Source organism: Lepisosteus platostomus, chromosome 3 (genome assembly GCF_059453375.1).
Source record: "Lepisosteus platostomus isolate fLepPlt1 chromosome 3, fLepPlt1.hap1, whole genome shotgun sequence".
In the NCBI taxonomy this organism is placed as follows: Eukaryota; Metazoa; Chordata; class Actinopteri; order Semionotiformes; family Lepisosteidae; genus Lepisosteus; species Lepisosteus platostomus.
In genome coordinates, this window is record NC_142613.1 from 20,863,461 (window position 1) to 20,891,389 (window position 27,929).

The 27,929-nt window shown below is 39.0% G+C and overlaps 3 protein-coding genes and 1 long non-coding RNA gene across 9 annotated transcripts; 2 read left to right on the forward strand and 2 right to left on the reverse strand.

Moving 5' to 3' along the window:
• Positions 1-2,755: 2,755 nt before the first annotated feature.
• On the reverse strand, positions 2,756-5,555 carry ptrhd1 (peptidyl-tRNA hydrolase domain containing 1). Its single transcript, XM_088624901.1, has 2 exons — positions 5,305-5,555; positions 2,756-3,172 (listed from the first exon to the last, which is right to left on the reverse strand). The coding sequence occupies exons 1-2, from the start codon at positions 5,518-5,520 to the stop codon at positions 3,002-3,004; spliced, it is 387 nt and encodes a 128-aa protein (XP_088481027.1). The 5' UTR covers positions 5,521-5,555; the 3' UTR covers positions 2,756-3,001.
• Positions 5,556-5,596: 41 nt separating this feature from the next.
• cenpo (centromere protein O) lies at positions 5,597-14,966 on the forward strand. Of its 3 annotated transcripts, none has more exons than XM_088624899.1 (7): positions 5,597-5,719; positions 7,436-7,509; positions 9,296-9,459; positions 10,167-10,326; positions 10,778-11,046; positions 11,857-12,022; positions 13,155-14,966. In XM_088624899.1, the coding sequence occupies exons 2-7, from the start codon at positions 7,479-7,481 to the stop codon at positions 13,262-13,264; spliced, it is 900 nt and encodes a 299-aa protein (XP_088481025.1). In that variant the 5' UTR covers positions 5,597-5,719; positions 7,436-7,478; the 3' UTR covers positions 13,265-14,966. The 3 variants fall into 3 exon arrangements, with proteins under 3 accessions (XP_088481025.1, XP_088481024.1, XP_088481026.1); XM_088624898.1 differs by having other exon boundaries at positions 5,615-5,726; XM_088624900.1 differs by having other exon boundaries at positions 5,620-5,700.
• On the reverse strand, positions 14,919-17,496 carry LOC148674610 (uncharacterized). Its single transcript, XR_015935348.1, has 2 exons — positions 17,424-17,496; positions 14,919-15,895 (listed from the first exon to the last, which is right to left on the reverse strand). It is a non-coding gene; the product is annotated as an uncharacterized LOC148674610 (long non-coding RNA).
• Positions 17,497-18,452: 956 nt separating this feature from the next.
• Positions 18,453-27,884, forward strand: tp53i3 (tumor protein p53 inducible protein 3). Of its 4 annotated transcripts, XM_088624903.1 has the most exons (8): positions 18,453-18,553; positions 18,839-18,859; positions 18,968-19,018; positions 19,878-20,023; positions 21,851-22,196; positions 22,691-22,903; positions 23,647-23,843; positions 25,356-27,884. In XM_088624903.1, the coding sequence occupies exons 4-8, from the start codon at positions 19,886-19,888 to the stop codon at positions 25,548-25,550; spliced, it is 1,089 nt and encodes a 362-aa protein (XP_088481029.1). In that variant the 5' UTR covers positions 18,453-18,553; positions 18,839-18,859; positions 18,968-19,018; positions 19,878-19,885; the 3' UTR covers positions 25,551-27,884. The 4 variants fall into 4 exon arrangements, with proteins under 4 accessions (XP_088481029.1, XP_088481028.1, XP_088481030.1 ...); XM_088624902.1 differs by lacking the exon at positions 18,839-18,859 and having other exon boundaries at positions 18,465-18,553; XM_088624904.1 differs by lacking the exon at positions 18,839-18,859 and having other exon boundaries at positions 18,465-18,553; positions 21,851-22,118.
• Positions 27,885-27,929: the final 45 nt, after the last annotated feature.

Consider the following 27,929-nt stretch of genomic DNA (forward strand, 5'->3'; position numbering starts at 1 on the left):
GAAATTGCAAACACATTTACAGCTTCCAAGCCTTACTGAGAGTTATTGGTAACCTGCATCAGTTAGTTAAGTTAACCTTAGTCCATTTTCACCTAAAGCAACTCCTTGTTTAGAAAACTAACAGCATATCCAGGTTCAGGGAATCCATGGAAAATTACTTACTTTTATTCACATATCACCTTTCAAAAGGTAAACATTGGTTTATGATTGATAGGTAGATGGGAGCCATCTTGGTTTAAAAAATCAAGTAAAGATTTGCAACATCAGATTTCCTCTTTGCCAGTGATAACAATTTAAAAAAAATATGTTAAATCAGCCAAGTGTTTTGGAGAAAAAATGAAAAACCATAAACATGATACGGCCATCAAAACCTATCACTGACTGGCTTGCTTGTAAGGAATATTTGCATTTCTGCCGTTCTGTGAACAGTTTCAAAAGTCTATAATAGTTTACATAGAATGTCCAATATATCCAGATTTACCACAGCATAAGTTTTATTGGCTTTTGAGGTGTTTTATCACATAGACTTATGTGACATCCACAACAGAACTGATAAGAGGACAATACAAATGTATACTTGTATTAATTCATCATGAGATGAAGAGGTTTGAAAATCTTTTGACAACTACAGCATGTGACCCTGTAAAACCATTTTCAGTTGGAAACAGACTGTTAAGCTGTCCCTGATACCTTGGTTCATTGATGACCCATCCAGGAACCAACCATCCAGAAAAAAAGGTAAAGGTGCTGTAGTATAGGGGTGTGCAATCCTGGTCTTGGGGGACTGGTGTCTCTGCAGCTGTTTGAAGGCCTTTTTAAAGGGGCAGCACCTGAAGATCTGGGAGAAGCAGTTAAATTGGTCCAGTTAAACCAGTAACCAACCTGTTCTGAGTTAGAATGAAAGCCTGCAAACATACCAGCCTTCTAGGACTGGACTGGACACTCCTGCTCTAATGCACTAATTTAAGGAATCTGTAACTGAGAATTTCAGAGGTACAGGTACAGGTACGAGAGCAGCAATCAGGCTGCCAAGCCCTAAATTCAGAACACCTTCAGGTATATTCAAATCTGAACTGATCTTACCATTCAGATTCTGATTTCAAATATAGACGATTAAAAAAACTACCCATGAAATCTAAAAAGGGGAAGAGGTAAGCAAAACTTTTTTTGTAAAAAGCACAGGAATACAGAAGGAAATAGTAATAGCCCCCTTTTTGTTGTATTTCAATAGATTGGCATCCAATATTGGTAGTGTATAGTAGTACATAATCTGTACTGCTTAAGGTATTCTCACCCTCTGCTAAATGTCAAAAGGAATTTCATGATTCCTTGTATGTTTGCATGTTTGACGTTTCAGGCAAAGGTAAGTTCACAAGTACACCTGTTACCAAACCAGCGTTACCTTGGACTTCTTACTAGCTTGAGGAGTAATCTGTTCTCCTTGTATGAAAAGAATAGTTTCTCCATAAAAGTGTCATCTGTTAAACCTTATACAATAGGTAAAGAATTGTACCATATAAATGATACAAGTCCAGATATTATTCAGTAACAGGTAAAATGCTGAAAAGAAAAGAGAAACAATGTTTTGGCTGTGGAGCCTTCTTCAGGTGTGACTCCCTGCAACTCACAACTTGCAGTCCACTGAAGCTAAGCAGGTGTGAGCCTGGTCAGTACCTGGATGGGAGACCTCCTGGGAAAAATTAAGGTTGCTGCTGGAAGAGGTGTTAGTGGGGCCAGTAAGGGGGCGCTCACCCTACGGTTTGTGTGGGTTCTAATGCCACAGTGTAGTGACAGGGACACTATACTGTAAGAAGGTGCCGTCCTTCAGGTGAGACATAAAACTGAGGTTCTGACTCTTTGTGGTTATTAAACATCCCATGGTATTTCTTGAAGACCTGAACATCCTGTATAAATTTCCCATTGGCTTTTACCAATCCTGGTGTATGAACTGGCTTCACCACTCTGTTCTCCTCCCCACTGATAGCTGATGTATGGTGAGCAGACTGCCGCACTATGGCTGCTTTCACATCGTCCAGGTGGATGCTGCACATTGGTGGTGGTGGAGGGGAGTTCCCATTACCTGTAAAGCGCTTTGAGTGGAGTGTCCAGGAAAACACTATATAAGTGAAAGGAATTATTATTTAAACATTGTGTCTCTTTTTTTTTCAGCATGGAATAAACCTTTACCTGTTCATTTGCAGGCTTCAGATATTAGTTATGTGTTGTGTTTGCTGTCAGCTGTCAAATTCTGCCCCAGATAGTTAAAAGCTGTCTCGCTGGATGAAGCCAGTAGAAGTCCAGTGAGAAAAAAGCAAAACTAAGTTGATACTGTTAATTAGGATGATAACTAGAATAAAACTTTGAAACTGGATTAAACAGATTGCTTCAGCAGGAGTAAACACTGGTGTAAAATAGAAAAAAAAATTAAAATACATTTATAAACAGGTTTGAATTAATCCCTAAAGATTTCCTTGAATATTATTATCTATAGCAGCAAATAAAAAATAATGAATCCCCCAATAAATGACTTAACAAAACAGTGCTGTCAAAAAGTGTCAAGTTCCAGTACTTTTTTAAAATCCAGTGGCCAATAATCTAAGTGTGGATATTATTACTGTTTTTGCAAGACCATACTTTAAATAGACAATTCTAATTCAGAATGACTGGTCTGATATATTGAGAGGCACTGAAAACAACACTCTAGTATAAAGTAAACCAAACTAACTGGTATGATAACAGAAATTGAATAGCTGAATCACATAGCTACAAATGCTTTTATTTGAATATAATAGGGCTGATTCCTATTGGCACAAATGTTTCGTTAAGTCACAGCTCTTTCTTGACTAATGTGGCTACATGCACACGCTCGCTCCTTGTTATTTTAGAAGTCCGACAGGGCTTGGCTGGAGTCCTGGTCTCTTGGTATTAGAGCACAAGATGGGACTAGAGGAGTGTGCTCTATTGCTAATACCAGCTCTTTGTTGTGCCTCCAGGAGCGCTCTCACTTGAAGAGTTTAAACTTTCGTAGAAGAGGCTGCACAGTCTCTTTCGGGTATGGCTTCAAGGCCAGGCAGGTGGGCGTGTTTTCAGGCTGCTCCACCCACAGCTTGTGTGCCACGCCCTTCTGACTCAGCGTTTCCGATAGGCTGGAGAGAGCAGTTTCATCTGGAGCCTGCAGGGGAGAAGTCCGAGATGCAGTTAAGAGAGGAGGCGAAATAGCTGAATGACAATCAAACATGCAAATCTTTGAAAAGGGGATATGTTCTCTTCGTCGTTTCAGAAATAGTTTTGTAGTGTTACATGAACATTGTGGCAAGGATTTCTGTGTGTTGCATCTAGTCCCTTGCTATATTAATATAATAATAAAAAACTTTATTTAATATAGCACCTTTAATGGTAGCTTCTCAAAGTGTTTTACAGAAGAACGTGCTGTTGCAACTCAGTGGGCGGAGTGGTGGCACTGTGGCTAAGGATCTGTGCCTGTGGCTGGAAGGGTGCCAGTTTGTATCCCGCGGCCTGCAGGGGAATCCGTCTCTGTTGGGCCCCTGAGCAAGGCCCTTAACCTCAACTGCTCCAGGGGCACCATATAAATGGCTGACCCTGCGCTCTGACCCCAAGCTTCTCTCCCTGTCTGTGTGTCTCACAGAGAGCAAGATGGGGTATGCAAAAAGACAAATTCCTAATGCAAGAAATTGTATATGGCTAATAAAGTGATCTTATCTTATCAGTTAAAAAAAAACATCTCATTACAAATAACCTTTTCAAAGCTCTCCAATCTGGTTTCTCACAACTTCACAGCACAGAAACAGCCCTGGTCAGATTCACTAATAGCTTCTGATTCTGGTTCTCTTTCTATCCTCATTCTTCTTGAACCATGACATCTTATTTTCTCATCTTGAGACTGGCGTTTCTCACACTGCTGTTAAATGTTTAAATCTTACTTCACTGATTGCTGTAACTTTATCTCTCATGGTGCATTTAGCTCATAAATTGGACGCGTTAAGTCTGGTGTTCCTCAGGACTTGATACTGGGGCCTCTACTGTTCAGCATTTACATGTTTCCACTTGGACAGCTTTTAAGATTGCATGGCCTCAACTACAATTTCTATGCTAATGATACTTAAATCTATATCTATACCAAACCTTACACTTTTGTAGCTGTCTCTATTCTCTCTAATCGCATCTCTGACATAAAAACATGGATGAAATTTCCTTAATCTGGTACTGTACTTGAAATTCAGTAAAAATTGGAAGACTTGGGAGTGATATTTGATTCAGGCTTGACACGTGCAACATATTGTCAAAACGTCATTCTTTTGCCTCAGAAATATTGCCAGACTACAACCTGTTTTATTCCTAACTGTTGCAGAAAAGCTGATCAACACATTTGTCTTCTACCAAACTGACTACTGTAACGCTCTACTCGCTGGGGTTTCTAAATCCACATTGAACAAGCTCCAGTATGTCAAGAATTCGGTAGCCAGAATCCTGACCAATGTCTAGTGCAAGTGATCACATTACTCCTGTCCTGGAGTCCTTGCATTGGCTTCCTGTCAGGTTTCGTGTGAACTTTAAAATCACCATGCACACCTATAAGGCTGTGCGTGGCTTGGCACCTCAGTACCTGTCTGAACCACTATTGTCCTACTCCCTTCGCTCTTCTAATTCTGGTCTCCTGTCTGTCCCCCAAGCCTGTCTACACTCTATGGGTGACAAGGCCTTCTCCTGTTATGCCCCAAACCTCTGAAACTATATCCCTAAGAATATTGGAGAGTCACCTTCCCTAAACCCTTTCAAATCCAGACTCTTTAAAATGGCCTTAACTGGTTGTATTATACAGTATACCGCTTTGCAATTACTGTATTTAGTACCCCCATCTAGTGTCTTCTCTCTTTGTGTATATACCTCAGTCATCAAAACTAACGTGAAAAAAATGCTAATCTTGTGCTGCAAAGGCCCACTCAACTTGTCCTAGTTTAACAAGGATTTATGTCAGTCAGGTCATTTGAAAGCATGCTACTGGCTCATTCTTTTTTATGCTTGTCTGACAGCAAAAGCTAGTGAAAATTACAATACACAATACTACCGAAAGGACATTTCCATTACTTGGTATTGCAAGTACAGTAAGCGAAGCAACTGCTTAATGCTGTCCTACATTAAAGCCAAATTAATTTTCACGTTTAGAAATTCTATCATTACAAATGTGTATACATCGATGTAGGGTTTGTTTTGCATCACATTAGCAACATTTTCATTTTTAATAACAATAATTGATGATAGTACTTGCAACTAAACCAAACTCACCTCCAGAACCACTTTGTGCATGCTGTCAAGTTCGCCCAGGTACTCCTGTGTGTCCGGGTCATTGTAGTTCAAGTGTATGGCAGCGGTAGCTGCATGGCAGGCCTGGGTGATGACTGCGCCCAGAGGCCAAGCCAATGTCCGTACCAGGTCCGCTCTTACCACCACGTATTGCACCAGACACCTGGGAGACCCAGTACAGGCTACCGGCGCTGCCATTATTGGATGACGACAAGAGGAAGGGAATCCTAATGGTACTATAGCGTGACGTCACTACCGTACCTTCCCCTTCCGGATTGACATCACGCACCGGGCCTTTTTGAAAGTTGAGCTGTCAGTCAGAGCGCCAATTTTAATTTGCATCCGTGGAGAAGGAAAACAGAAGACGTTTTGTTTGTAGTAGTTATAACCGTATACAGTAAGAAGTAATACATTTTACATTATTTCATCTGTTGTTTTTTTATAGTTTTGTTGGCCTTTATGAAAAAGCTCAGAAACGATATCGGTTTCTGTCGTTTTAAACTGTGTCTATTGTCATGATCGTGTATTTTTTGTGCGGGGTATTGTCTTTTTAAGAAAGAAATCAAGTGATAAGACGTAGTTTAAAAATGACTTTTTTACAAAAATATTTTCACAGTATTATGAATGAAACCGCTGGCTGTGTAGCAAATCTTGCAATACTAGTTTTATTTTAAAACAATACTTTATGAAATTATGTATTCTAACGTTATGGAAGCACGGATTGATTCTAGCGAGCCGTAAACATGTCAGGTGAACTACAGTACACGCTTTTAAAGCTAGAAGTTAAATATATCCGCATAGTAGCAAGAAAACATTTAAACGCGCTGGACATCGGTACAGTGATGGTTGACACAAACTCAAACTCATACACATACAGTAGCAGGAATGTGTCCCAGCACCGTTTTTCTGTTTAGATACAGAACAGCAACAACACCAGCGGTTTTACAATTTTCTAGAGGTGTGTTCGGAAAATAGGTATATATTTTTAATGTCAATAATCTGTATTATTATAATCAAGTCATCAAAGACATTGATAAAGTCAACCTAGCAGAAGTCTGTAGTGAAACAGGAGGCAGAGGACACAATTGAAAACAACAGAGAAGCGCATTTAAAACTCGTTGTATTAGGTTGGAACAGGCTACTTGGCCCTGATGCTAAAAGAAACAATGTTTTTTAACTTAAAGAAGCAGCTGTAACCAAATTAACTAGATGGGCTGGATGTCCTCCACCCATTTGTAAGGTTTCTGTTTTTTTCATATTAAACTGAGCAAGAAAACCTCGCTCTTTAGCTGGTATTTTATTTTTCCTTGAGGTTTTGATTATGCTTTCATGCTGTAATTCTGGAGAGTATCCCACCAGCAGGTTTTAAAAGTAACATTTAAATAATTAATTTCTCAACTTAGAGCAGTTTAATTTTAGCCATAATCAGATGACCCCCATAATTTTTCAATAACTGCTGTTTGACTGTTGAAACGCAGTAAAAATATATCTCTTTTTCCACGTGTGCCCCAGAATTATACAATGTTGCAGTTGTTTGTTTTGTGCAAGGAAATGAAATGCACTCGTTGACAACTTAAATACAGTGTTCTGGACAGGCACAAACAATACAGCTAAATACAATGACAAGCAGTAATATCTTGCTACTGTAAGTCATATGTAAGTGAGAAATTTTAGGCCACGTGAAGGCTGAATCTAGTAATACTTATGTTCCAGTAAAGTTTTAAGTCTTCTGAATTGTTACAATTCAATATAAAAGTAGCAAGATTTTAATAAGCACAGTTTAGCACATTCTGTCCCTGCTTCCCCTTCAACTGTCACCCGCATAAGATGTAGTCTTTTTGTTTTATTTTAAAATAGACTATACTCCAACACTACAGGTCCACGCACAATAAGACACATTAAAAATATATGCCCTGCACAGTTTTCATAAACCTAAGTATTAAAACTTTAAGATGACTTAAGTGTTACACTCTAGAGGCAGGATTGTGGTCAGGGCTAAAACTAGGACAAGTTTAACACTAGTCTGAAAATAACTCTCAAATTAAATCATTAAGAAAGAGATTCTGCTGTTTTCTGTGTCCCTGTGACTCATTATGCTTTATTTGCTTTGCAGTACTGTGATCAATCAGTGTCTCAGGCCTGTGGGAAGCAAGACAATGGAAGAAGCAAGAGAGATGCTCAGACAAGGTAGTTTCCTAAACGCAGCGCCATATTGTGCGATTCAGAATGAGGCAACCAAACTTCCTGTGACGTGTTGCAGCCTTATTACATTGTAAACAAACAGACTTGTGCATACATCTCTTTTACCCAATAGAAATGTTACTCTTTGATTTTGAGATAGTTTTGCTGACAAATGCTAATTATTTGTTATTAGTTAGAATATTTCTGTAGTGAAATATCTGCTACACAACCTGCACTTATTCACTTGTACATCGGTTACATTAGTCATTACAGTGACTAGTGAGCAGGAAAGACCGCATCACATTACAATTTGTGGAAGCTTGAATGTGAGTTCATAATGGCAACTTACAGTACTTTCACAAAGTTCATGATTTCGTATTTGATGCAAAATTGGTCAAATTTTTCTAGTACATCAAATTTTTTTTTAACAGAGATTTAAAAAACAGTCTGAGCAATTGGGACTGCAGTTCCCCTTTAAGTTAATTGTTTTTAAGTATCTTTAACAATTTTAAAGATATTGTGCAGCATAAAGAAGTTATTGTACTTTGGCCACCAACACTAACTTTTTGTAGCGGATCTGCAAAAAGCTTGATATTGGATAGTTTCAGCTCTGCATTTCATGTTTTAAATGTGAGATTGTTCACTCTTTCTTTTTTTTTTTGACCTGACCTACACACACATTATAATCCTACCAATCTGATGGGTGTATAATCCACATTTTTAGCCTGCTGCTTCCACAGTGCCCACAGGAGAGTGGGGTCCTGACAAGGCTCTTAGCGATGACACTGAAAACTGAAACACACATGAAGGTCACAACATGACGCTCACCCAGCCTTAGAGGAGTCATTTGTATGCCAGCACCAGGATACTGCAGGTCACAGCAAGTTAACGCAATAGCCCAGTCTCAATCTGCAATGTCTGAGCTGTGCTCCGAACAGCAACTACATTTTTCTAAATACCTACATGCCACCCATCCTAAAAAAAATAACCAGCAGTTTGATATACTGTACATCTTGGAAGACATATGTGGGATCTACTGGTCATTTGTTCATTTAAATTACTGCTCTGGTAAGATGGTGGTTTGTTTTGGCTTATGTTTCAAATCATCTTTAAATGAGTAAACAGTGTTTGAACCATAAAAGACAATTTGACTTTGATCTTGATCGGGTAATTTGATCTGTTTGTTCAACCAGTTTGATTGTAGCTCTTCATGCAAAGGGCTGGCCAATCCTATTATAGCATGAAAAACGTAGTTTATTCTCTTATAACCGCTGTTGCTAACCTGCCTGTTCCAAGTTCTTCTGCTTTTAAATTGCAGGATGCCACAGGTGTATTTGTTTTCGTAGGAGTGAGAACGCATTCAGTTTGCTGGATTTCTTTACATTTGAGCCAAATGGTGTTAATGAATACAGACTAACTGTTTTCAGAAAATGTGGAACATGTAGAACAGAGGGTGATAACGCAAGAACCTAACACGTATCTCTAGCGTTTAGCGTGTCACATTGCAGAAGTAAAATATGCAAGTATTCCCTATAAGATAAATTAATTAAAATATAAAACGGAGCATGAGATGTAATTAGGTAAGACAGATGGTCATTTTTGGTCCTTGAGAACTGTAGTATGCTGTGTTCATTCCAGTTTTCACGTAATTATTTATTTACCTGGAAAAAGTTCATTATTTGCGGGCCTGTAGCCGGTGAGAATTTAATTTGATTGGCCATCCATTTTGCTGATTGTCTCTTTGCTGTTGTCCAATAAAGTGGATGAGTGTTTTAATTGGTCATCTCATCAGGTGTGCTGGCTCACCTGGAGGTCTTGGAAGAGAAGTCTGTCAAGCTGAGCCAGTACCAGCAGCAGACTTTGCAGAAGCAGAGCAGAGTGAAGAAGCTGAGAGCCACAGTGCAGAGACTGCGAGCTCAAAGGGACCAGCTGAGAGCCAAGGTCAACTCCACCATGGTGAGTGTGACAGGCTTAGAGAGGAACCCTTCCTTTCTAGCTAGCTAAAAATCGGTGCTAGGGCTCTCGTAAGAACAGAAAGATTGCGGTTTCAAAAGAGAGAATGCCATCCGGCCTGTCTAACTTGTTTGTTTTGGTAGATTCATAGATCTCATTATTTATTAAAGGAGCTATACTCCTGGCCTCAATAATATGGCTGGGCTGTTAGTTCCATATTCCTACAACCCTTTGTGTAAATAAGTACCATCTTTTTTCAGTTTTAAATGGACTTTAGTTTCTGCTTGTATCTTCTGATTCGTGTTTCATAATGTAGTTCTGCATCATATTTGCTTGAATGCTGTGTCTCTGAATACGTATTTCCAAAGCTGTTCTTTAACAGGTTATGTATTAGCAGGTTTAGGTTAACTGAGCTGTGAGTATTGTTAACTGGTTTTTTTTCAGCTCTGAAATGACAGGAACTGTTAAACTGATTCATAACTCAGGTTGATGCAAAATGCAGATGTGCAAAACTCCAAATTAGGATGAAATTCTGATTTGGATACATTGCAGCTCTAGGCCTAGATCAAATGTTTAGGTCTATACATGAAAGAACAGCTTCGTTATTCCACTTTGTATTGTATTTGAGTTATAGTACTTGCTTTGGTACCTCTATACCTGCCGATGAAGATCTTCATTGTTTTCTGCGGTTCTGTTGTCTTGTGTCCCAGTCGCTCCAGATGTTGACAGCAGTATTGAACCTAGAGGGACAAGACAGCAATGAAGAAGATGATGAAGAGACACAATATTCCATTCCTGAGGTTAACATGTCCCTGCTAAAAGCCAGACAGACCCAAGTGAAAAGTTTTCTGGATATACATCGTCTCATAGGTATGTACTCATACAGTTATATGGCCATTATCTTAAACATGTGCAAAACAGTTTGACATACTGCAGGTATGCACTTGCACTCAGACATCCATCATTAAGCACACGCACCGCCACTTTTAGCTATTTCTCCACACAAACTGTATCGACTAACACTAGTTGACTACTTAACACTACACTGTATGATCTCGGTGGCTTTGCCTTTTAAATAGACAATGCCACACAGTGCCACTTGTCTTCAGCCCATCCATGTAAATCCATGTAAACACTCTTTAACAATATTAATTTTATTTATATTAATTTTATTTATACATACTAATTATTAAAAAAAAAAGCTTTACCACACAAATTAGAAAGCTATTTCAGTGAGCAAATCAATTAGACCAACAGTGTGCTATCTTGGGTAGTACAATTTGACTATTAGCTTCTAATCCTTTTAATCTTAATGTCTCAGGTGGCTATGATATAACAGAGACTCGGAGTGGCAGAGGACTGTGCTTTTCTTTATCAACTGCTTATGAGGGTCTGTACCTGGACTCCTACAATCTGGAGATCGATTTGACTCGTACCCTGAGGATCTATCGCCACAACATCCCTCCGTTCATCCCTTTGGAACAGCTGGCAAAGCAAAACCTACAAACAGACATTCTGGGCTTTCTTAGCTCCCTCAGCCAGCACCTCAATGGATTTGCTGGTCGTAGCTACCAGGTCAAGCAGATACAGGTACTATATCTCACAAATGCCTCAATTAAAAGTCCATACAAGGGAACACAATAAGGGGTCACTTCTCATAGTCTTTGTGGGGTCATGGTACTTCAATTCTCTGCATACTTGTCTAAGTTGTCAAGGACATTGGGTAGCTTTGATGTTAGTATGTGAAATATACTTCCAGGTAGACCATGCATTCCAGTGTCCCATTCTATACATGTTGTTAACACACTATGGCACTATGGTGTGCAGGAGCATAGATACAAAATCTGTCTGGTTTTAGTCCGTGGGGTGACATCTTTACTTCTTGCTCTCCAGGAGATGTATTGCATGTTGCACTTACTGCGTAATGTCGAGTTGACTTGGCTCAAAACAAGTTAAAGGTCTGAAATGTTTCTCATTAAACACTTCCTGTATTGAGAAAATATTTGAGATAAATTGTTCAGTTTTGTAATTTTAGGGTAAAAAGTGAAAAGAAAAAGGCCTGCCTTGCAGGTAGGTCTATATTGGCAATGAATATTTCTTTTAAATATTGCTCTCATCTTTTTATTGAAAATAAGGCGAATTGACCACACTTGGTGATCAACCTGAAAACTGTATACAGTTATGTCCATTAAAGATAGCTCTATGTCGACAAATAGAGATATTATGTAAGTTAATTTGTTGTCAGCACGCAGTCTGTTCTTCCCAGCTAGTAGCTAGTGGAAATGACAAGGTGGTGAAAATGGTGGAAGCGAAAACTGCCCAGAGAAAAACTAGTCAGTTTGCCAGTCACTCATTGCATAGGATCCTCTCCCCTGTGATAGTTTCCCATCTCTCCTGCAGGAACAATTGGGAGATACAGTGGCTGTACTGGAGAAGAACTCCCTCTGTAATTTGGTGACCATAATGTGCTCTGATAAGGTGGGAAAGGAGACCTCAGTCCTGATTATTCTGGAATACGGAGACCTCACCCGGTGCCTCCCCACACAAGTCACTATTGAGTCTGAAGGTACAGTAACCCCTGGCTGGAGGGCTTCTAGCTTGCATCATTCGTGCTTCTGTAAATCTCATATTCTTACCTTGGCTTGAATGAAAAGAAACAAAGATATTATTTGATCAGGTAGAACTTGAGGATTCTTGCTATAGTTGTACCTCATCATCATCAGTATAAGTTTGTGAGGTCAGAATCTCAACGTGAGACACTTAAAAGCACCAGCTACTGCTATGTGACTGTTGTTAATGTTAGGACCCGTCAATTGAATTACTTTGTTAACAGTGAAAGGCTCATTGTCACCTTAAATACAGTACCATTTGAAAGTTTGGAGATACTATGTTAGGGGGAAATACAATTATGGAAGTACCCACTACATGTACAAAATCAAAAATGGCAAAAGAACTATTGTTAAAGTGCAGTCTATAGAGAAAAATGAATGTGGTTAAAGTTCTTATCATCTATACCAAAACTGAAAGCTAATTAAGAATTTAAGTGCAGATAAAATTGATTTCTGACCTAAAAAATATCCCTTATTTAGCCACAACAAACCTGCCTTCCTAGAATGTGACTCAATAATTGAAGACATAAATAATCAAAGCATTTCATTACAAAATATGTTTTTATTAACAGTTAATTAATATATCATTACCATTTTACCCATCAACTTATTGTCCTCAGCAAAGGAATACAACATTGGTAAAACTGCAACAGTAGTAAAACCCGTTGATCATGGTATCTATGAACACAACCAGGCTGATGAACCACAGAATCTGAAATTATTCACATATTTAGTTTTTACTAAATATTTTACTTACTATACAATCAAAATATTTTACTTACTGTACAATCAAAAACAGTTGCCACTTTGGTTGATACCAGTATACTGTATTTGTGAATCTAGGGATTACAATGAAAAAGAATGAAAAGTAATTTCCTTGTGCAGCTTTTTTTTTAAATGGTACTGTATGTGAAGCTCAGACCCTTTTTTCTGTGTTCATTGCTGAGGTTTTTGGGGACTTATTTTTATGGATTTATGGTACAGTTTTACTGTGTATTGTAGTTTAAAATCCTTTTGATCAGTGTGATGACTGATGTATAGAAAGTTTTGACCACCTTGTGACTGATTGTACTGTATATGTGTGTGCAGACAAGGCGCTCTCCCACACAGCGAGATGGATAGAATACCAGTCCCTGTTCATGCAGACTCCAGGACACAAGGTCCTGCTCAACCTGAAGAAGAAGGGGCGGATACTTTAAACCAGCTCTCTTTTGGATCCGAAGAAACATCTTACAGCTTCCTATGGGCTTTTAGCAATGTTCGTTTTCACAGCATAGTTTCAATCTACCATGGGTGTTACTTACATTTTCCACATTCAAACCTTTGTGGTTTTGTTTGAAGGTAACGATGTGTTTAATTCAGTCCTCCTTTTTTGATGCTATATATCTGCAACAATCTTTTGTCTTCATGTATATAACATGTAAATATTTGTGTAAATGTAGTGGATACTGAATGTCTGGTATGCTGTGCTTGAGTGAGAACTACACCTTTGCATATGTTAAATTAAAAGGCCTGGCAACATTTAATTGGCTTTTTAATAGACTAAGATATTCAAATATTAAACCCAAAGGCAAAAGTAGTTACCTGTCATTCTAATGATCCATCCATTAATTTTTTTGTTTGACTATTTTATTACAATTTTTGCCGTCATGTAGGCTTTAGGAACACTTGTAAATTATTGATCAAGTAAACAAGTAATTTGTTCAGTTTGATCAGTTTTGGTCCTTGAGGGCTGAAAGTATTCTAATTCTTATTCTGAATGATCTATAAAAATGGGTGGTGGAGCAGTGATTCGCATTGTTGCCTCACAGCACTGAGCCCTGGATTCAATTCTGTGTAGAGTTTGTATGTTCTCCCCTTATTTGCTTGGGTTTCCTCCTGGTGCTCCATTTTCCTCCCACAATCCAAAGACATTCTGGTAGGTTAACTGGCTTCTGGGAAAAGTTGCCCTGGCGTGTGTATTTGTGTCAGTGTGCACCCTGCAAAGGACTGCATGCCTGCGTTTAGCCTGTTGCTTGCCGTGATAAACTCTGACTCCCAGGTGACCCTGAATTGGATAAAGCGGTTAGAAAATGTGCGGATGGATCTATAATCTATCAAATATGTATTTAAAATCATTTATTAATTTATTGTAGTTAAAAATGGCTCACCAGGACCCCTGTTGTAAAGTGCAGGTATGACATTTACAGTATTATCCATGTACTGTATATGGGTTGTTAAGCAAAAACGTAATGACAATGATTAACATATGCTCTCTGTTTTCTTGAATGTATCTCAAATTCCAGCTTGACAACAAATGCAGGTATAGCATCTTTAAAATAAATTGCATTATTCTTTGAAGGGGAGTGAATGAGGAATGAGATTTGAGGAATTCATTTTCAGTATATGTTATGAAGGGGCTATATGTGTGTCTGCTGCTTAGTCCACATAACAGGTGTTATATCAGATGATAGCAAAGGCAAGGCATTGAAATATTTAAGAACTAATTTTGATTGCAAGAAACGTACCCAAGGATCTTGTCTATCCGATTCTCAAGGATTTAGTAACATTACATATTTTCACTTTTTAGATGCATAAAATACAGCATTATTTTTATTATTCAATTGATAAAGAATTTAAAAATACTCAAGAAAATTGCAATATTTTTCCAGAAATACAGTAATTGGAATTTGTTTGAAAACTACAATACTGTCTGTTGAACAGTTATAGACCTCTAAACCTTACCTGTTTGACCAATTATTTTCAGGTTACACCAAATTCTATCTCCTGTTTCCTCAAGGTTTATCTTGATGTACTTGTATGCTACATACTGTACTTTCACTCTAATGTAAAATTTACTGTAATGAAACAGTGTTCTTCAATACTTTTTATGTTTATTAAAGAAATATACTGTAAAAAGAAGCATTTGTGTTACACAGAACTATTTTATGGGAAGGTGCTCCTTCCAAAAAAAGCTTGTTTACGTAGCAGTTGTAGTTTAAAAAAACAAGAAATAAAGACTTGCTGAATACAGAGTGGGTGAAAAGAATTCTAATCTGTCACTCCCAGGGGTCATCGGTTCTCTTTGCTTTCTTGTCCTCATGGTTGAGTTTGCTCAGAAACGCCTCTATTTTCTGACTCAGGCTGGCTTGCACAAGCAGCTTCAGCCTTTTCTTCTCTTGCCTCTGAAGTTCTTCTTGACGCTCCAATTCCTTTTTGGTGATATTGTCAATGGTGGCAATGTGTTTCAGTTGATTTAAAGAGAAGACGTGGGTGCCAGTCTCCGGAGAATTCGATTCTAATCTAACTGGAAGAGAGGCGGTTGATTTGGGCCTTGGAGCAGGACAGCTCATTAGAGAAAGTCTACCTCCACTATTAATATAGCTGGAAAATATACCTTCAGCTGAGATGAGGCAAGGTTCCAGTCTGGAATCCATTTTCAAACTGTATGCTGACCAAGGTTGCTGCCATCTCAGGGAGGATTTCCCATTTAGGGAATAATGAGTCCTGGGAGAAAAGTTCACGTTGCTCTGTCTCTTGAACTCTTCTGCCAAGGAACATGGCGAATTAGAGATGTCTTTTTTCTTTTCCCTTATTTCCTTCATTGTGTTGTCAGCAGTAGCCCGGGGTTCACTGCCTTTCAAGTGGAGTAATTTTGTGTGTTCTTTGATAATAACCGAGGTCTCATCATAAAGTGCTGCAGAGGCGACTCTATACCTGAAGTTTATGTGCTGCAGTTTTTTCTGAAGCCGTGCTTCTAAATTTTTGTTCATCATCCTTACATCTGCTGACAGTCCAGATCCTGGCCTATTAACTGTCCTTTTAAGCATGATGCTCTTGAGTCTGGGATACTAAGAGTTAAAGAAGAAAAATAATCTTAAAACAGTTTAAATGATTATATTACACTTTTATAGGTTTATATGCTTCCACATGATATTGTGCTAAAGAGGACAATTCCACTCCTTTTAACCACTTTAACTGGTTGTACTGTTCTTGAAGGATGAAAAAAGCCATATCGATTGATCAAACAGTAGAATATTAACCAGAGTATAATTTCCTTCTTGATGAGCACACTAGATGGAATCCAAACTCATACTTACTGAAGACAAACCTTTAAAAAACACCCAAGATGCTTTGTACAATAAATCATATAAAGGCATTACATCTGATGCAGTATTGTTATATGGCAGAACTACAAGGAAAAGAAAGCCATTGCACAAGAAGCAGGTAAAAGCTACACTGCCACAATTCGAGATGAGTAAATAAACCAGGTAACATCAGAAATCATGGACACAAATTTTGCTTCGTCTTATATGTTCGAGGATTATCAACCCTTTCATTAAGAGTGTCTAGTCCTGCATTATAGATACTTCTTGAACACATGCTTCAGATAAGTGTTCATTTGACCATTTGGTCCCAGTTACAGTGACAGAGTTTCAGGAAGCCTTGGGTAAAACAAAAAAGGGAAGAAATGCAGTTCTCCAGGACCTGCGTTGGCCACTCGAAGATGTGCTCTTTGAGGTTAATGATGAAGAATGCACGTGCAGTTTTGAGGTTTCTGGGCAGATTTTTTTTGGAGCTGTGTGATTCTACATGCAGTGTTTGTTGATTAAAGAACAAAAGGAGAGGTAAAACAGAGGTGTTGCTTCCCTACTGAATTAAACACAGACATGATGGACCATTTAACATCTTCTATGGAAACACAAACTGCACCGTAACTCGATGCAATGTTGGTTCAAAGCCAGAAAGTGGGAAAGAGGCAATAGCATTCCTCCAGCGCTGAAGTGTCAGATACTGCTGAAAAATGTTTTTTTTTTACTGATTGAAGTCTAGTCCAAAATTATCCACAGATGCTTATAGGGAGTTTAATTGATTGCATTACAGAAAAAGTGGAGGCTAAATGCAATCTATCAAGTTAGCATTGAAAATGAATTCTGCACAAAATGGCAATATATTTGTCTTTGCTGTTAAAATGGAATATGCTAATTAAAATGCAACATTATCGTGAAAGAAAATGTTCACAATCTATGTCTTTCAAGTCATGAGCATTGTAATTAAACTGATAAAGTAGTTTCTTAAGGCATGTTAATATTTGTTCATTGATCATTTTGTTTAAATTTCAGAACACTGGAAATTGGTCTTATTTACAAAAATTATACACTTGATAAAAATATCTTGCCTACTGGTGTAGAGGTATATTAATACTAAAGGATTGTGCCTCAATTTTGTGCAATGTTACAAGTAGGTAGACAATTAAAAAAAATACAGAACAAAACTTAAGATCGTTGATAAATGCTAAAAATTGTATTTTCAAAAATACAATTTAACAAACAGTGCCACTAAAAAAATCAACTTCTGATTTTATTAAAAAGCACTTACCTAAATTTAAATGCAACCTAGGACGCTTTTTCTCTCTACACATTGAGGTGTGTAATGTATCTTTGATACCTGCTTATTGAAATGTGGAATCTAAGCAGATGCCTTTCTGTAAAAATGGATTTGCTGCCATGGCACTTGGACTTGTAAACAAAGTGTAATGTGGTCTTTTTATGTTTGAAGCCATTCATGTGGAAACAAAATGAGGGGCATGGTCATGTGACCAAGAACAGGTTCTTTAGATACACGGGATTTAATCCCAGTACCGTTGTTATAGGAGATGTTAGCTTTAAAACATATTGCTGGGGTCATTAGAACATGAGACAGGTTACCAATGACAAGCCCTTGTAGCTCCTTAGGTTTCTAATTCTCATCCAGACGTTTCTTAAATTAGCCTTGACAATATGCAGTTGGTCACTTATTCCGGAGACCCACAATCCCTCAATTACAAGCGTGCCACAAATTCTCCGTTTTCAATTCTCTTTTCAGGACTTTTCACTCATATCCTCTGGTCTGTGGTTCTCAGTCCTGGTCCTGGAGTACCCCAGTGTCTGCTGGTTCTTGTGCCAAATGGGGCTTTAATCACCAGTACTGCTATGAATACAGAATTTATTTGCATGTTTGTTGGCTAAACCAGCAAGTGAGTCAGTTACAAGCACAAATTTGCACCCAGTTGGATCAAAACCCAGCAAATATACTTTAGGGGTACTCAACAATACCCCTGAAGAAATCAATTGGGTATATATTTTTAATGGCTTTAATTATTTTGAATCCTTTACTCACATTCCCCATTTTCCCAAAAGTAGAATCAGGACAGCTTTCAAAATCACACGTGGTAAGTACAAAATAAGAATAGATAAGGAGACTCAGAAAACTGGAGGTTTGAGTATAATTAGTATAGAGTACGGTATATCATCGTTTCATGGGACATCATCGCCACCTAGTGGTTTTTGATTCGTCATTTATTTTCAAATTTACTGACGGTCAAAACAAATATCGCCAGGCGGCGCTGAAATTGCAGCTGCATTCATTCCCTGGAGTCTACTCTCGACTCTGAAAAAAGGGACGTTTGCTGTTAACCGGGAAGTAGAAGTTATACTGTCATTCGTAGCAACAAATTACTCAGGACTCAGGTATGTTAAAGAAGTTAGTCTGTTATTCAGCAACTTAGTTTCGATAATACGAAAATAAGTTTTGTCTGTGAAACATAAAGCACTTTTTCACAAATTGTAACAATCAACAGTTTCATTTAACACATGCTTAGTAGTCAAAGGCAAAAGAGCTATATACAGTATATGACCATAACATAAATAGATTCGATCTGTTTGAATATAGATCACATTCTATACATGTATCTAATGCTTATCAAACAAACAGTAAATGACGGTTTTAATTAATGGAAACGTTTTTTTTTTCAGCGTTGTGAATGTATGAGACAGGTACTGTATGTGTAAAAACCCGACTTCGGCTTTGTGTACATGTGTTTGGAAGTATTCTAGTTCGTGGAAGTGTTTTTCGATGTTATTCTATTCTGCTTCATCTTTCAGATTGTAAAACATCTTTTACAGCTGAAAACGTCGGTAGCATTGTGAGGTTTTGTAAGTACTATAATAAGACGAAACCTGTACAGTTATAAGGGAAATGTAACATTCCAATTTATTAATACTTGTACAGCACAGAGTCTGAAATGTACAGATTCACACCCCTTTCCCAATTCTTAAAAAATGAATTGCTACAGTATTCCATTCTTAAGCAAATAAAAAAAAACAGAACCAAAACAATATGCTTATATTATGCATGATATTAACACTAGACAGAAATGACTTACAAACGTATATTTTCAATAGAATTACATTACATTGTATTGAGCTGAGAATTACTGGCAGAAGATTGATTGGCATTTACAGCACTTGTTCTAGATTTATATATTGTATCTACAACTAGAGCAAGTAAGATTAAGCAGTGGAATTCAGGAATACGTGGAATGAGCAGTGATCGTATCCAATTCATACGGAACCTTACCATGCAAAGTGTCTGTGGTTACCTTTGGACAAGAACAAGTTAAAAAGAAATGGCCTTGTGTAGTATATGGAGGATATTGCCAAAGTGTGTAGCCGTTTCAGATGTCTGAAAGAATTTCATTGCTTATTTTATTTATGAATGTTTTGATCTACAGCATGTGAAAATATGTTTTTAATCACATCTAGCAATATGTTCAATGAAAGGTAAAAAAAATTAAAACGTGTAAGCAATATTAACAAAAAAATAATAAGTTTAATGTACAATAAATTTTAACATTTGTCTTTGATTTTTGTCATTGACAATACTTAATTCACAATTTGCAGTATTCCTTTAAAGAACATGCAGCTACAGTATGTTGTTAATGACTTCCTCTCTTCTGTAACCCTGCTTATGGTTGTGTACCTATCCAATAGACAGCAGTCTTGTATGTTGCAGGAGAAAATATGTTGGCAGTATGCTCAGATGTGCCAGGGGGCCCGGAAAACCTGCTTTTAAAGTATGTGCCCCGACCTGAGCCTAAAAGAGGAGAAGTTCTTATCAGAGTTCATGCCAGTGGTTTAAACAGAGCCGACCTGCTTCAGGTAAATTTTGGCTTAATCTAAAAAATACAGTTATAAACTGAGGAAACATAATTGATTTGGGGTATTGCTTACACAGACTGAGTTGTTTCTGGCACCTCAATTATATACCTAGATAAATGAATATGGTGAGTCATTCCAGTTATACATTGTATGTTTTTGTATCCAAGGGCATAGGCTTAGCTCCTGTGCGAACTATGGCATTATATTATAGTTGTTTGCTAGAAATGTTTCTACAGATGAGATCTTAGGGCAAAAGGAACCAAAACATCAGATAAAATACAATTAAAAAATGGAAGTCATTCCTTGCAGTTTGTATTGTTTGTTATCAAAAGACTTTCAGGTTTCAGTGCAGCACCCATCTGGGTAAAATACAGTATAATAATAATCCTTACACGTATATAGCACTTTTCTGGACACTCCACTCAAAGCGCTTTACACGTAATGGGGACTCTCCTTCACCACCGGTGTGTAACCCTCACTTGGATGCAATGGCAGCCAGAGTGTGCCACTGCATTCACCACACATCAGCTATCAGTGGGGAGGAGAACTGAGTGATGAGTTCATAGATTGGGATTATTAGTAGGCCAGGATTGATAAAGGCTGGGGGAAATTCAGCCAGGTAACACCTGTCCTCTTTTTGAGAAGCACCCTGGGATTTTTAATGACCACGGAGAGTCAGGACCTCGGTTTTACATCTCGTCAATGGATGGCACAATTTTTACAGTATAGTGTATACTGGGGCATAAGGACCCACACAAACTGCAGGGTGAGCACCCCCTGCTGGCCCCTCTTATACCTCTTCCAGCAGCAACCTTAGCTTTCCCAAGAGGTCTCCTATCCAGGTACTGACCAGGCTCACATCGGTGATTTATGATGCCTCTTTCACATAATTCTTTTTGTATCTTACTGAGATACCCACTTAGCTTCAGAGGCCTACCAGTTGTGAGAAGAGAAGCAGCTCTGTTGGTGTGAAACATGCTGTGGGATTCTCATTGATCTCAACTAGTCAGGGCTTCCTCTAACAGAGTGTTGCTCACTGTCCTCATGCAATCACTACACATTTCGCATACCTGTAGCTTCAGAAAGAGTAAGGAATGTACAGAACATGCTTGATTAAGATACCGGATGTTGTGGGATGTCTGTTAGTAGTTTTCATTTTTGTTATATAGCCTCAAAGAAATGAAGAACTAATCACAAATTAAGTTAAAAAGTAATTTAACAAGTACCTTTGTACTGAATTTTATGTTTTCAGTTCTGGTTCTCATTGTTAAGGTCATAATGTCGTGCACTGGAACCGCACTTAATAATAATAACTTTTATTAATAAAGCATCTTTCCAAACCCAAGGATGCTGTACATCATGAATAAAGATAAAGACAAGAAAACGTACAATAAAAGTAAATGAAGAAAACAAAGCGAAGAGCATACAGGTTTTTACAAATTGACTTGTAGGCAATCCAGACGCAGACCTTGGTGAAAAAGTAAATTGTAAGTTTAGTTTTGAAGAGAGTTCAAGAAATCGTCTCTCGTAAAGTCTGAGGAAGATCATTTCACAACACGGGAGCAGGGACAGAGAAGGCACAGTCATCAAATGTCTGTGACTTATCCTGGGGACCATGAGTAGAGGACTGAACTGAGCCTCCAGGGGGAGTGTAAACATGGAGGAGTTCAGAAATGTATGATGGAGCCAGATTGATTAGAGCCTTGAAAGTCAGTAACAAGATTTTGTATTGAATATGTGATTTCATAGGCAACCAATGCTTAAGTGTAGGAGTGTGTGTTTATTTGTGGGTTTTTCACTTGTGGTCTGTATTGTTTCGGGAGACAGAGAAGAGGCGTGTACCCTCCTCCCCCCGGAGCCAGTCTGATTCTGGGCTTGGAGGCTGCTGGGATTGTGACTGAACTGGGGCCGGGATGCCATGGTCTGTGGACCGCAGGAGACAGGGTTATGGCCCTGCTGTCTGGAGGAGGGCATGCTGAGTTCGTGTCAGTACCAGAGGAGCTTCTCATGCCCGTGCCCAGCCATTTCACCTTCCATCAGGCAGCTGCCATTCCCGAGGCCTGGCTGACCGCCTTCCAGCTCTTACATCTCGTAGGTATGGATGGAGGCCCAGTTGTGTGCAGGAGATCCAGTTACCGTCTAGTAGATCTTCGTGTTGGAGAACAAAATGAAGGTCTCTCACATGGTTCTTGAAAAATTAAAACATCTTTTAGTAATAACAACCTTTTTAAGGGTTCAATCTTGATGATTAAGTATGGATGGAAATGTTTTATGAAATTAATCTTCAGGGCAGGGATTAAATATACATTTATTTGAGATGAAATGTGCATAATCACAAAGTCTGGAGGTTTTTTTTAAATCTGAAATTGGCATCTGGAGGTTCTGAAATACATTTGTATTTAAAGGTTTTTGACCCTGCTGTAAGTTAATGATCATAATACATATTTATTGAGAGCAAAACAGTTTATTAATGCCATTAATTGCTTTTTGCAATTTTTGCCAGTGGAAGAACCTACTATACATTTCACCAAGCTATGTCCCAGCAAACGTTCTATTTAATGAGAAACATTTTACTGTTGACTCTCATTTCCGGCTGAGTTTGAATTGAATGCAATTTATTTTATGTGGATTTTCAAATTCTAACATGCCCACCGTTGTCTTTGGTAGCCAAAGTGAAGAAGGGGGAGACAGTGCTGATTCATGCTGGAGCCAGTGGGGTTGGCACAGCTGCCATTCAGCTCTGCTGTCTGGCCGGAGCTGTTCCCATAGTAACAGCTGGAAGCCCTGATAAACTAAAGATGGCAAAACAACTGGGGGCAGCAGCTGGATTCAACTACAAGGAAGAAGATTTCGCTGAACAAACCCTGGAGTTCACACAGGGTAGGTAAACACACCCATTAGCAAGGGCAGCTCTCTCTGAATCCTGTCAACTGCTGATAATGAATTATTATTAATTTAGCTGGCTGGTGCTTTTATCCAGAGTAACGTACATTTGAATCCCTTGATACATCTGGGTATTGTACCGGAATAGCTGGAAGATCTGGGAAATGTAGGGAAAGGTAGGGAAAATCAAGCTGAGACACTTCTAACACTCTTAGAGAGACAAGACAGTGGTGCCTGAAATCTCATTCCCTGTTGTCTGTTCCAGAATTATCCCCTATGGGTGCTACTGCTTACTAGCTGCTCAGATTTATAACTAGTCTGTTACAAATCTGGAGCCCATTTCGTCATTTTCAACTTTTTCAAAGTGCAAGTGTATGGTAAATTATAACGATTCCTTCATGCACACGCAGACATGAAAAAAAGCATACTGTACATACTGTAACAAGGAGTTGCCAGCAAATAATAATAATTTTATAAACCATTGCATTGCTATAAAAGATTTTAAAAAGGATCCCAAAGGACCTTACGTACTGTATAGGAGTGGACACACTTCATGTGTCCCACCTTTCTTTAAAAAAGATAAAAATATCACCGCCTTTCTTTAAAAAAGGAAAAACCTTGTATCACACATTTCCCTTTTTCTGTCTGACTTTCAAAGATGAAGATTTGCATGGTGCAAAGAAAGATTTTTAGGACAAAGGCTTACTGCCTTTTAACGGTGGCTTTTCTTGTTTCTGCAGGTGGAGGGGCTGATGTCATACTGGATTGCATTGCGGGGTCTGTCTGGGAGAAGAATGTGAAGTGCCTGAGCACTGAGGGCAGATGGGTGGTGTACGGGACAATGGGAGCAAGTGAAGTGCATGGAGACATTCTAGGAAAGCTTTTGTCCAAAAGAGGACAGCTTCTCACTAGTCTCTTGAGATCCCGCACGTTAGAGGTACATCTAAGAAATGTCAGCACATTGTAAAGAGGCACATTTTGTACTGTACATGACGGGAATCCAAATAGACCTAAATGATCAATTCTTCAGAATGTTTGATAAGTAATCATTTAGAATGATTTTATAAACAGTGTATAGTATATTTATACTATAACAGTGCTGCCTTAGAGTGCTGGGGTCCTGTGTTTAATTCCTGGAGTGCTATCTGTGTGGAGTTTGCACGCTCCCCTTGTTTTCGTGTGAGTTTTCTCCGGGTGCCCCAGTTTTCTTCCGCAATCTGCAGACATACTGGTAGGATAATTGACTTCTGGGATAATAGGCCCTGGTGTGAGTGTGTGTGTCTGCCCTGCGCTGGTCCGGTGTCCTGTCTCAGGTGTACCCTGCCTTGTGCCCGTGGCTTGCTCGGATAGGCTCCGGCTCCGCCACAATCCTTGAATTGGATGAAGCAGGTAGAGAATGGAGAGGTGTATTTTCTAAAACAAACTGTTTCATTACTGCCACCAATCCTTTCATTAAGGTGATTCATCTTTAGATGAAAATCAATATTTGCAAAGCACAGCACCGCTCCCTAAACTGCCATTCCGAAAGCCTGGCTCTTCTGCCGCAGGAGAAGATCACATGACACCAGAGAGGAGGGCAGCTCTGCTCTTCTCCTGATGGTATTCAATCGTAGTCGCTAGCAAACACCCAACTGTCTCTAGACAGTGGAGTACTCTGCTGCATCACAAAACCAGCTCCTCTGACAGAGTTCTGCACTGTTTAGATTTCAGAGGGGGAGGTTGACGTCACTTCTGTAACTTGCTAAGGGCACTTAGTCCTGTTATACATTGTAGAAGGCTTTTCAATTCAGTGGGGCTCATGAGGGGCTCAATCAAGATGGACACTTCTTTAGAGGGCAGGTTGAGCTCTATAGCCAAACGATTGCTGGAAGAATCTAGATGATGCTTTTTGCCAGTCTTGACTAGGATTCCCAAAGGCAGTGGTAGTGTATGGTACACAATTGTAGTGGGCTTAAATCAGCCCCAGGTTCCTACCTCCTTCTTTCTAACCTGTGTCTTTAGTGAGACCTGCATAATTCGGTGCAGGTGCCGTGTAGCTTGCAGTATGAAAACTGGGAATTTCTCAACAGTGCGCATGGGAGAAGAAGATAAGCGGTTCTCACCATCCCTCTCATGCTGGTACAGACTTCACGGTTGGCATTTCCATACTAAGAGAGGGGGGTCAGGGGCTGAGAAAAGTAAAAAGTTTGGGAAAAACAATCGCCACATGTTTTGCTGTAATTTACTGACCAGTCAATTGGTGAGTCAGCCATTCAAGCGCACAATCAGCTGCTCCTGAGTTTTTATTTTTCTCAGTGGACTTTGTAGGGATCATGGCATTAAAAAGTTAAATTGAGCAATGGTTGGGTACACATGAGGTCATGTATTTTAGTTAATAATCGATAGGTGTTCAGTAAGAGATCTATGCCTCCTATATGACTGTATGATTCTTTCCTGTGTTTCTCCCCAGTATAAAGCAGCGCTGGTGAAGGCCTTCAGAGAGGAGACTCTTCCACACTTCTCTCCAGACTCAGCCTCTCCTCTTAGGCCTGTGATTGACAGTGTTTACAACATGGACCAGGTCTCTGATGCTCACAGGCGCATGGAAGCCAACAAGAACACCGGCAAGATTATACTTCACATTCATTCATCAGAACAGAAATAGGATAGAATTGTACTGCTGGGAAAATAATTGCATTTCTGTCCCAGATCGGAGTTTCGGTTATATATAATCATCTTTTGTTTTTGAAATGCACTAAAAATTGAATTTTTGATTAGGAGAAAACTAGGTGATATGTCAACAAAATTTAAATTCTTAATTCTAAGCTCTTAAAAGAATCCAAAAGATTAATTTTTTTCAGAGGTCTGAAATTGGTCTTGTTAAGTCTGGTGTTCCTGAGGGCTCAATACTGGGCCCCTTGCTCTTCAGCATTTGCATTTTCCCACTTGGTCAGTTTTAAGATCACATGGCCTCAGCTATCATTTCTATGCTGATGATACTCAAATATACCTCCATATCAAACCTGACACTGATGTGGCTGTCTCTATTCTATCTAATTGCATCTCTGACATAAAAACTTGGATGACTCAAAATTTCCTTTATCTTAACTATGACAAGACTGAATTCATGCTTATTGGCACCCCCTCATCGACTTTGTAAAGCCTATCCTGTAACCCTATGTGTAGATGGTTCTGTACTTGAGCTTCAGTCTAAATTGAAAAACCGGGGGGTGATATTCGATTCTGGCTTTACATTCGACCCACATGTGCAGCATATTGTCAAAATATCTTTTTTTCACCTCATAAATATCGCTAGACTACACCCTATGTTATCACTAACTGTGGCTGAAAAGCTGATCAACACATTTGTGTTCTCCCAAATTGACTATTGTAATGCTCTACTCGCAAACTAAAACTCTAAAACTACATTGAACAAACTGCAGTATGTCCAAAATTCGGCAGCCAGAATCCTGACCACGTCTAGTGCAAGTGATCACATTACTCCTATCTTGGAGTCTTTGCACTGGCTGCCTGTCAAATTCAATGTGGACTTTAAAATCCTCATGCTCACCTATAAGGCTCTGCATGGCTTGGCACCTCAGTACCTGTCTGAACTATTATCGCCCTACTCCCCACCTCGCAACCTTCACTCTTCTTATTCTGTCACGATCGTAAACCCCTCCTCTTAAGGGTGCTCCAGCCCTTCCTTGTTTGTTTCTTATCTCCCACACCTGCTCCCTGTTCCAGCCCCTTTTCAGTTCCCCCTTAAAAGCCGGACGCTGACACTATTCTGGGCTCTGCATTGGTTTCCATACCAGGCAAGTCCGGGACCTGGAAGCGCCTGGCCCCATTAAGGTTTTAGTTCCCGTTCCCATTCCTGTGCCGGTTCCGACCCGGTACTTGTTTTTAAATCTTGTTTGTCTTGGATGGACCGCCCAGTTTTGGACTTTTGCCTCCGATTGGATTCCCCCTTGACTTTCTTCTGGATTGTTTGCCTCGGCCAAACCTCCCCCGACCACCAGCACACCATGGACACGCACCCCTGTTTTCATTCCCGTCTCCTGAGTGCCTTTTTCCCCCCGTGTTTCCTCCCACAACCCCAGATTGTCGTCTGCATAGGATCTGGAAAGAGCTCTCCCTGACATTCTGGTCTCCTAACTGTCCCCCAAGCCAGTCTACATTCTATGGGTGACAGGGCCTTCTCCTGTTATGCCCCCAAGCTCTGGAACTCTCCCCAAGGATATCAGAGAGTCACCTTCTCTAAACTCCTTCAAATCCAGACTCAAAACCTTCTTCTTTAGAAGAGCCTTTACTTAACTGGTTCTATTCTTTACCCCTCTGCTCCTACTATACTTAGTACCACCATCCACAGTCTCCTCTGTGTAGTGTAATTGTGTTTTATCTTGTGTCTTCTTTTTATGCATATTAGTTAATGCTACCAGTCCTGTCCAACACAGTGAATTTGAACTGGACAATATTAAAAAAAAAATCCATGTGTCATAGAGAATAATATTGCTCCCAGTATGACCAAGAAAGTCCAAAACATTTTTTCTTCTTCTTAAGCACCAATTGTAATCATTATTTAACATCCTCTTTTTTGAAGTCTAGTGGGAAAAGCTGCAAACATAAATGCTTAGAAATCTTAGGTTGCTATTAAATTTCAAGTGGTATTTTCAGCAATAACTTGAAACATGTAGAGGATTGCCGACATGATTTGTGCTGATTATTGATCATTGTAAAATCTCTCTACAGATTTTAAAATTTATCAGTCATGATATAAATAAAAAACATCAAGTTTTTATGTAATGACATGTTAAGGACATTTTTTAACCATGTTAAGGATATGTTTTAGAATTCATTTTGTATTATACATTTGCTGCTGTCTGGCCATAGAGTGCTCCTTATTTGTGTTTATTTGAGTCACTGTGATTTCTAAAATTATGAATTGTGAAATACTGTAAATGGACTGATCAATGATAAATGATAACATTTTCATCTATTTTTTGCTTATTCTGAACTCTATTCTGGGGGGAATATACACAGT